Source organism: Calidris pugnax, unplaced genomic scaffold, assembly GCF_001431845.1.
Source record: "Calidris pugnax isolate Ruff unplaced genomic scaffold, ASM143184v1 scaffold255, whole genome shotgun sequence".
Classification (NCBI taxonomy): Eukaryota; Metazoa; Chordata; class Aves; order Charadriiformes; family Scolopacidae; genus Calidris; species Calidris pugnax.
The window spans coordinates 450,736-459,398 of NW_015091101.1; the positions used below are offsets into that span (position 1 = coordinate 450,736).

The 8,663-nt window shown below is 54.9% G+C and overlaps 1 protein-coding gene across 2 annotated transcripts in view; it reads right to left on the reverse strand.

Moving 5' to 3' along the window:
- Window positions 1–4,358: 4,358 nt before the first annotated feature.
- SCAMP4 (secretory carrier membrane protein 4) overlaps window positions 4,359–8,663 on the reverse strand; it is a 29,619-nt gene continuing 25,314 nt past the window's right edge. For both annotated transcript variants that reach the window (XM_014957977.1, XM_014957976.1), the window contains one exon: window positions 4,359–8,122. In XM_014957977.1, the coding sequence (XP_014813463.1) occupies window positions 7,946–8,122 (177 nt within the window). In that variant the 3' untranslated portion in view covers window positions 4,359–7,945. The remainder of the gene's footprint in view (window positions 8,123–8,663) is intronic.

Consider the following 8,663-nt stretch of genomic DNA (forward strand, 5'->3'; position numbering starts at 1 on the left):
AGGATGTTGGACTCTGGTCAGATGGAGATGCTCTGAGTCCTCCTTGGAGGACTCTGTTCTAGGAAAGGCCTAAGAGGGGATGTGCCCAGCTGAGCCTCTGCTGCGCTTGGGCACAGACCTGTGCGTTGCCCAAGCCCAGCCTTTGTGTCATCCCCCCTCACCCTTCCCCTGGGTGCCAGGAGCTGGGCAGAGGGGGGGCCCATGGTGAGAAGTGGGGTTCTGGGGCTGTGGTGGGGGGCTGTGTTGAACAGCAGCTTCCCTCCCTCCTCCTCTACCCTGGGAATTTCCAAGGGGAGCTCCATCCTCCTCTTTCCTTTTTGCCCCATCCCACCACCCCGCGCCGGCAGAAAAAGGCAATTTTGAGCACTTTGAGAACACGGGGGTTGTTCAGACACTTGGCTTGAGAATTCAACCCAACCTCTGGAGCCGGAGAGGGGAAAGCAAAGAGTTTGGATTTTATTTCAAGGCAAATCTCCAGCGGTGAACACGCGACGTGCCAGGCGTGGTCTGCAGAGACCTGTACAGCTCATGCTACAGAACCGGCTCCGCACCGGGCAGTCAGCGAGGAAAGGCAGGGAATTTCTGCCAGGAAAGCATCCAGCTACCAACCCTGCCCTCCTCCCACGGGCACGAGTTAATTAGGGCCGATTCACAAGCAGACAACACAAAATGAACCACTCTGGATCACGCACGGGGAGAAGGAGCCGCTCAGGAGCAGGGGGACAAAACCTTCGTGTGGTGAAACATTCACGGTCAGGGGCTGGGAAACTGCAGAGCGACAGAAACATCAACAACCAGACAAAAAAGAAAAAGCCAGGCCCCTCACAGTGTCCCAGCAGAGTCACAGACTGGATTGGGTTGGAAGGGACCTTAACGATCATCGAGTTCCAACCCCCTGCCCTGGGCAGGGACACCTCCCACCACACCAGGTTGCTCCAAGCCCCCTCCAACCTGCCCTTGAACCCCTCCAGGGATGGGGCAGCCACAGCTTCTCTGGCCAACCTGGGCCAGGCTCTCCCCACCCTCACACCAAACAAGTTCTTCCCCACAGCTCAGCTCCATCTCCCCTCTTGCAGGGTCCAACCCTTCCCCCTCCTCCTAGGGCTCCCCACCCTCATCCAGAGTCCCTCCCCAGCTTTTCTGGAGCCCCTTGAGGGACTGGAAGGGGCTCCAAGGTCTCCCCGGAGCCTTCTCTTCTCCAGGCTGAGAGTTTTGGAATTGCTCTGATCAGTCATTCAGGCATAAAAATTCTCTCCCTGCACTCACTCGGCAAAGGAGGGCACAGCTGGGAGAGCCATTTCTGTCCCCATCTGAGCCTTTTGGGGTAACACCGGAGGGAGGAGGCAGCCCTGTACCTCCCACTGCCCTCATCATCTTCACGGGACAGAGTCACCCCCAAAAATGCTTTCAGGCAACGGGCAAATGAGGTGGTGTGGGTTTGGGGGAGACTCAGGTCTTCAGCCACCAGCATCACCCCAAATTTTCGACATTTCCAGCTGCTTAAATCAATTCTCTCCCACTTCCAGGGAAACGCCCCCCCCCAGCATTTCTCTGAAGTACTTTTTGCCCGAGAGGTGTTTGCTTCTAGAAGAAAACACTATGATTTTGGAGAATTAGCAAAATAAAATGAGCTGCTCTGCATGCAAAGCCTGGATGTTGCCATCCCATCCCCGAACTGTGACACGGCCCTTCTCCTCCTGCTCCCAGCCCAGGATGGGGGCGAGGGGCCACGTCCTGCCACCCCAGAGAATGAAATTGCCCCCAAAGACAGCTTCTGCAGGGCTGGGACTGAGCTGCCCAAAATACCTGCTTGCACATTGTTTAGCTGTGGTAGGATAAGGCTTGTACATCCCAGAAATACGTGTTTTGGGGCAAAAAGGCTGTTTGGGGTGGTTGCAGTGGTGCTGCAGCCAGCCTGGTCATCGGGATGGGGTATTACAGAGCCTTTTTGAGGACTCCTTTTGAGGAGCTCTTCACAGCTGGGTGGAGTGGGGGGATGGAGAGCAGGGCATGGGAGGGATGGGAGAGTCTGTCCTTCTGCCAAAAGGCAAGAATCTAAACACTTTTGGGCATCTATTCCCTTCCTCTCCATTGTCCCTGTTCTTCCTTATCCTGGTCTGTGGCTTTTTTTACCTGTTTGTCCCCCAGTGTGGGGGGGTGAAGTGCAGGGATGAGCCCCAGGCCGTGCAGAGAGGCTGCATCCAGCTCGGTTTGGGGCTGGACCATGCAAGAGCAGCCTGACGGAGCAGGATGTTGGACTCTGGTCAGATGGAGATGCTCTGAGTCCTCCTTGGAGGACTCTGTTCTAGGAAAGGCCTAAGAGGGGATGTGCCCAGCTGAGCCTCTGCTGCGCTTGGGCACAGACCTGTGCGTTGCCCAAGCCCAGCCTTTGTGTCATCCCCCCTCACCCTTCCCCTGGGTGCCAGGAGCTGGGCAGAGGGGGGGCCCATGGTGAGAAGTGGGGTTCTGGGGCTGTGGTGGGGGGCTGTGTTGAACAGCAGCTTCCCTCCCTCCTCCTCTACCCTGGGAATTCCCAAGGGGAGCTCCATCCTCCCCTTTCCTTTTTTGCCCCATCCCACCACCCCACGCCGCAGAAAAAGGCAATTTTGAGCACTTTGAGAACACGGGGGTTGTTCAGACACTTGGCTTGAGAATTCAACCCAACCTCTGGAGCCGGAGAGGGGAAAGCAAAGAGTTTGGATTTTATTTCAAGGCAAATCTCCAGCGGTGAACACGCGACGTGCCAGGCGTGGTCTGCAGAGACCTGTACAGCTCATGCTACAGAACCGGCTCCGCACCGGGCAGTTAGTGAGGAAAGGCAGGGAATTTCTGCCAGGAAAGCATCCAGCTACCAACCCTGCCCTCCTCCCACGGGCACGAGGTAATTAGGGCCAGTTTGCAAGCAGACAACACAAAATGAACCACTCTGGATCACGCACGGGGAGAAGGAGCCGCTCAGGAGCAGGGGGACAAAACCTTCGTGTGGTGAAACATTCACGGTCAGGGGCTGGGAAACTGCAGAGCGACAGAAACATCAACAACCAGACAAAAAAGAAAAAGCCAGGCCCCTCACAGTGTCCCAGCAGAGTCACAGACTGGATTGGGTTGGAAGGGACCTTAACGATCATCGAGTTCCAACCCCCTGCCCTGGGCAGGGACACCTCCCACCACACCAGGTTGCTCCAAGCCCCCTCCAACCTGCCCTTGAACCCCTCCAGGGATGGGGCAGCCACAGCTTCTCTGGCCAACCTGGGCCAGGCTCTCACCACCCTCACACCAAACAAGTTCTTCCCCACAGCTCAGCTCCATCTCCCCTCTTGCAGGGTCCAACCCTTCCCCCTCCTCCTAGGGCTCCCCTCCCTCATCCAGAGTCCCCTGGAGTTGCTGACACTGGGGACCCTGAGCCTTTTGGGGAGTGAATCACTCATGGTTTGTGAGTGCCAGGGACTGCCCAAGTAGCAGCTGGAGCAGGAGCTTAAAGCTGTGCCTCACGCTCAGACTTTTGAGGGCCTGGAGTAAAGAACTTGAGCAAAAGCCGTTTCATCCTGGTGTCAGCACAGCACTGGCCCCGCAGCTGCAGGAAACCGCTGCCGGGGGAAGGGAGATGCCGGTGGCTGCGCAGGGGGCACCTGGGATGAGGAGGACATGGAGATCAGCAGGTGTCATATCGAGCAGGTGTGATGAAAACACCTCTTTTAGGATGAAATATCTGCTGTGGAGCGGAACGGGGGCACGAAGCCACAATAGGGTGATTTGGGGCAACACATTCAGCTCCACACGAAGCAGAGTGATTCAACTCACCTTCACCGTTTACTCCAGGGGTAACGATCTCCTTCTGGGCAATTAAATGGAGGAGGGAGCAGACAGTGCTGTGGGGAGTTGGCACGAGTCTCTGCACCACTACGGAGAGCCCAGGATAGACCTGGAGCCCAGGACACAGACCTGGAGCCCAGCGCTGGGTTGATGCGACGCTGGGCACCACCCACACCTCTGCCCTCCCCTCCCTTTGTTAGAAACTGGGAATAATGGCAGCATCTCTGGGAAATGCTTCTCTCCCAGAGAACCACCGGTCCCCAGCGCAGAGGACAGGCTCCATCCCTAAACCTGCTGTTCTTTTAAGGGAAAAAACAACATGTGGTGGGAGACTTTGGAGGAAAATAAAGAGATTTCGCCATTTCCCTCTGCCAGATAATACGCTGGGGAGATGCGACGCTGGGCACCACCCACACCTCTGCCCTCCCCTCCCTTTGTTAGAAACTGGGAATAATGGCAGCATCTTTGGGAAATGCTTCTCTCCAAGAGAACCACCGGTCCCCAGCGCAGAGGACAGGCTCCAATCCCTAAACCTGCTGTTCTTTTAAGGGAAAAAACAACATGTGGTGGGAGACTTTGGAGGAAAATAAAGAGATTTCGCCATTTCCCTCTGCCAGATAATCCCGGTTACCTAGGAACAGACACACTTCTCTAACGCGGCCAGTTCTTCTCATCAAGCACAGGATGAGCATTTATTGTCTTGTGATCAGGAGAAAAACATAAACAAAAAAAAAAAAAACAAAACAGAGCTCCACAAGTGACAAGGAACATTGCACACCTACATGCCCACGTGATGCCCAACAAAACTGGGAGCTGGGTCCAGGTTAATGGTGTTAAGAAGTCTTAGAAATCTAATGTAAACATTTAAAAACATACAGAGGAGTCCAAAAAAATAAAGAAAAGCCACAGTAGTTGAGGCAGCGCGTTGAGTCAACTTTCTGGAATTACGGTTTGTGGCACAGAAGAGGATGGGGGGGGGGGGGAGAGAAGATGGGGGGGCCCGTGCAGGGCTGGTTTCAGCTCTGCAGAGATCTCTGGCAGTGACTGCTCATGGGGGTGATCCTGGTGCCCAGCTCAAACCCCCTGTGGTGGGCAGGCTCCCGAGCACCCCTCTTGCATCAAGTATTTTCAACATGACTCAAGGTGGGTGCTTCAAAACAGCCCCCCCGGAATATTTAAGAGGGGGGGGGAAAGAAATAGAGAAGCAGAGCGCGGCGTCCCCGGCAAAGCTGCTCCTCTTGGTTCCTTCGAAATCTCCAACCTGACGTGGCAAAAATAAGACTGACACCAATCACTTTGGGGAAATTTTGGCAAAAGGATGAGGATGGGGGAGGCCAGGGCCAGTGGGAGCGTGGTACAGGGGGGGTTTTGGCTTCCAAGCATGGCCAACCCTGCGCTCAGCCCCCTTACACCCCCCCAGCTCCCCCCTAGTGCAATCGTATTTCCAGGGAGTTAATCGACAGGCAATTCTTTTCTCACTCTCTGAGGGCAAAGTGACAAAGAACACTTAAAAAAAATCACACTTGACACAAGACAAAGGCACCTAAAAGCTGGACAACGCCATCAGGTCGTGTTCTGTTGAGAAGGCTTCAAGCGCTCGGACTCACAAGCACATTGTACACTCGCAAGTAAGGAAAAAAAACACCCAAACCCCTCGTTTTGGGAGCACGTTCAATATCCCAGAGCCAGCCAAGGGCTGGTCCTGCAGCGGGGCGTCAGTGCTGCCTGTAAACAGAAACTGAGGGAGGCTCTGCCCTCAGCTTCGGGGTTTGCTTTCGCTTTGGCCCTCGGAACAAAGGGGTCGTGCGGCCCCCGAGCTCCGCTGCGCTTCGTGTTCGCTGCACGAGCTGGAAAAGTGAACAGAGCAAAGGGGGGGGGACGTGCAGGGGCGAGGCAGAAGGAGGAGCTCTCCTTCGGAAACTATTCTTTCATTAGATAAGGCACATGTAGAGACTTTTCAAAAGATCACTTGCAAATCAATCCCCAGCGGCCAGGGCAGCCTCCCTCTCCCTGCCCAGGAGCCAGTTTTGTTTTCCAGTTACTTAGTGTGAATTTGGAGTGACTCCGCTTCCACCGTGGCATCTCCCACATCCCCTCCGCCAGCCTGAGAACTGGGCTGGCTCTGGGTCTGACCCACGGAGTGCCCAACACCCCCAGGCTCTGGGTCTGACCCACAGGGTGCCCAACACCCCCAGGCTCTGGGTCTGACCCATGGCGTGCTCTGGGTCTGACCCACGGGGTGCCCAACACCCCCAGGCTCTGGGTCTGACCCATGGGGTGCTCAACACCCCGAGGCTCTGGGTCTGACCCACAGGGTGCTCTGGATCTGACCCACAGGGTGCCCAACGCCCCCAGGCTCTGGGTCTGACCCATGGGGTGCCCAACACCCCCAGGCTTTAGGTCCGACCCATGGCATGCTCTGGGTCTGACCCATGGGGTGCCCAACACCCCCAGGCCCTGAGTCTGACCCACAGGGTGCTCTGGGTCTGACCCATGGGGTGCCCAACACCCCCAGGCTCTGGGTCAGACCCATGGGGTGCCCCACACCTCCCAAGTCTCCGCAACAGAGCACTCTGTCCTTCACAGGATCGTTGGCTAAAACTTTCAGAGCCAAAGACTTTGAACACTCACTCCTTATAAAAAACAGTGGGAACTGACCTCCCAGTTTTGACGGGTTTGATAAAACTTCACAGCAGGTTGTTGAGGGAGAAGAAGCAGCTGCAGCCTCTGCTGCCTGGGGCACTGCAGGACACGGGGGAAATGGATGGCTCAGGCTACAGGAGTCCTGAGGTACCTGCACAGAATGGAGATGAAGGAGGAGAGGGATGCTCACCCTCAGGGAAAACAATCCCTCCCAACAGCTTTATCCTCTCTTTAGTCGACTCCTGGAGAAAGGCAAAAACCTCTCTCTCCTGCTTGTACCTGGAAGGAAAGTGCTGCTGCCTACGCAGGGGCAGAGGGGTCTGTCCAGCCAACATCAGTGACGACCACTAAAAGCTTTCCTTGGTCTGCCAGACCCCACTGAATAATGTTTGGATTTCACCTACATCAGTAGGAGGCAGAATTAAAACTATTCCTTATATCAGAATTACTCCCAGACCCTGCTGGGCCCCAGCACTGAGATCAATAATCATCCTGCATCCGGAGACTGGCCAGGAGCCCAGAAAAAAACAGCATCCCAACGGGACCAAGTGTGTCCCGTGGAGCATCTCTTGGGTCAGCACAAAACCCGGGTGCCACAGAAGCAGAAGTGAAATGGCACAGAGGTGTGGTGCTGCCCACCTGAACCAGGGCAAACATCACCCAGCTCCAAAGCCCGGCTCCCCAACAGGCTCTGAATCGGGCTGTTAGCGAGAGATCGTTAGCCCAATGAGATGAATCTGCACTTTTGAAGCACACAGACCTGGCAAAAACTTTTGGCAGCAGGTAAAGCAAGGCTTCTAGCAAAACAATAATTGTTAGCCAGACGGATGAGGACTGTTGTGGACTTCACATCTGAGCAACATTCACCCACAGCAAGCGCCGTTATCTAAAGGATTCTTCACCAGAGAGAGCAAGCGAATGAGGCTGTAGGTTCTACAAATACCTTCGATATCGCTAGTACCAAATAATTTAGGTGTCACATTTCCCTTAAGAGTGAAAGATTCCAGATTATTCATCCAGGAGAGTAAACACCAGCTGCTACTCCTGCTCTGACTGCCTTTGTCACCATCGGGGAGGACTCGGCGCGCGATGGAAAGGGAGCAGGGAGGCAGGAGGAGGAGCGGTCGATGGCGGCGGCGTTGGCCGTGGTGGGGAAGTCAGCCTTTGTCACGTCTCCTCCTCCTCACGAGAGGGTTCCCCTCAAGCCAGGGCAGCAAAGGGTTGGTTCCTCAGTCTGCGACGAGGCAAATACTGGTAACTCAGTGCCAACAAAAAGCTTCCTGAACAGGCCGTGCAGAGCTCCGGAGGCGGGGAGGGCTGAGAGCACGGATCTTCCGCGGTGACGAGGAGGCAAAAAAAAAACCAAAGTCCCCAAGGTGACTGGGGTGCTCGGGGTGGAGTGGGAGGGGGAATGCAAATGATCTTTTCAAATAACAATAATATAAAGACCAAAAAGAAGAGAATCCAGGCAGTTTGCAGCCGTCGCTGCTTAAGGCCATTGGTTTCCCGGGGGGTAGTTGGGCACGGTGGGGTACTCTGGCAGGCTGTTCCCGGAAAAATTGCTGTACTGGGCCTCCCTGCTGGGGGGATTCCTCCACATCCCGCTGTTCCACTCGTCCTGGGCTTTCTGAAAGCTTCCACCCCCCCCTCGGTAGATTTTATGGACCTAATGGAGGAAAGAGAGAACGAGAAGAACATCAGCGACAGGCACCCAGCTCTTCCTCAGAAGAGCTACAGTCACTCTGGTACCACATCATGCGTTTGTTTCTCTCTCTCTCTATGAAGAGCTGTATTTCTGAGTTAAAAAAAAACACGGAAAATGTAATTTCACTGAATTTTTAGAGTTGGAAGGGACCATAGAGATCATCTAGTCCAACTCCCCTGCTGAAGCAGGATTGCCTAGAGCTTGTCAGAGCATGTTACTCAGGAGCATCCAGGTCTTGAAGATCTCCAGAGAAGGGGACTCCACAACCTCCCTGGGCAGCCTGTTCCAGGGCTCTGCCACCCTCACTGTGAAGAAGTTTCTCCTCATATTTGAGTGGAACCTCTTATGTTCCAACTTGTGCCCGTTGCCCCTCGTCCTCTCACTGGGAACCACTGAAAAGAGTCTGGCTCCCTCCTCCTTCAACCCTCCCTTGAGATACTTGTAGGCATTAATAAGGTCTCCCCTCAGCCTTCTCTTCTCCAGACTAAAGAGTCCCAGCTCT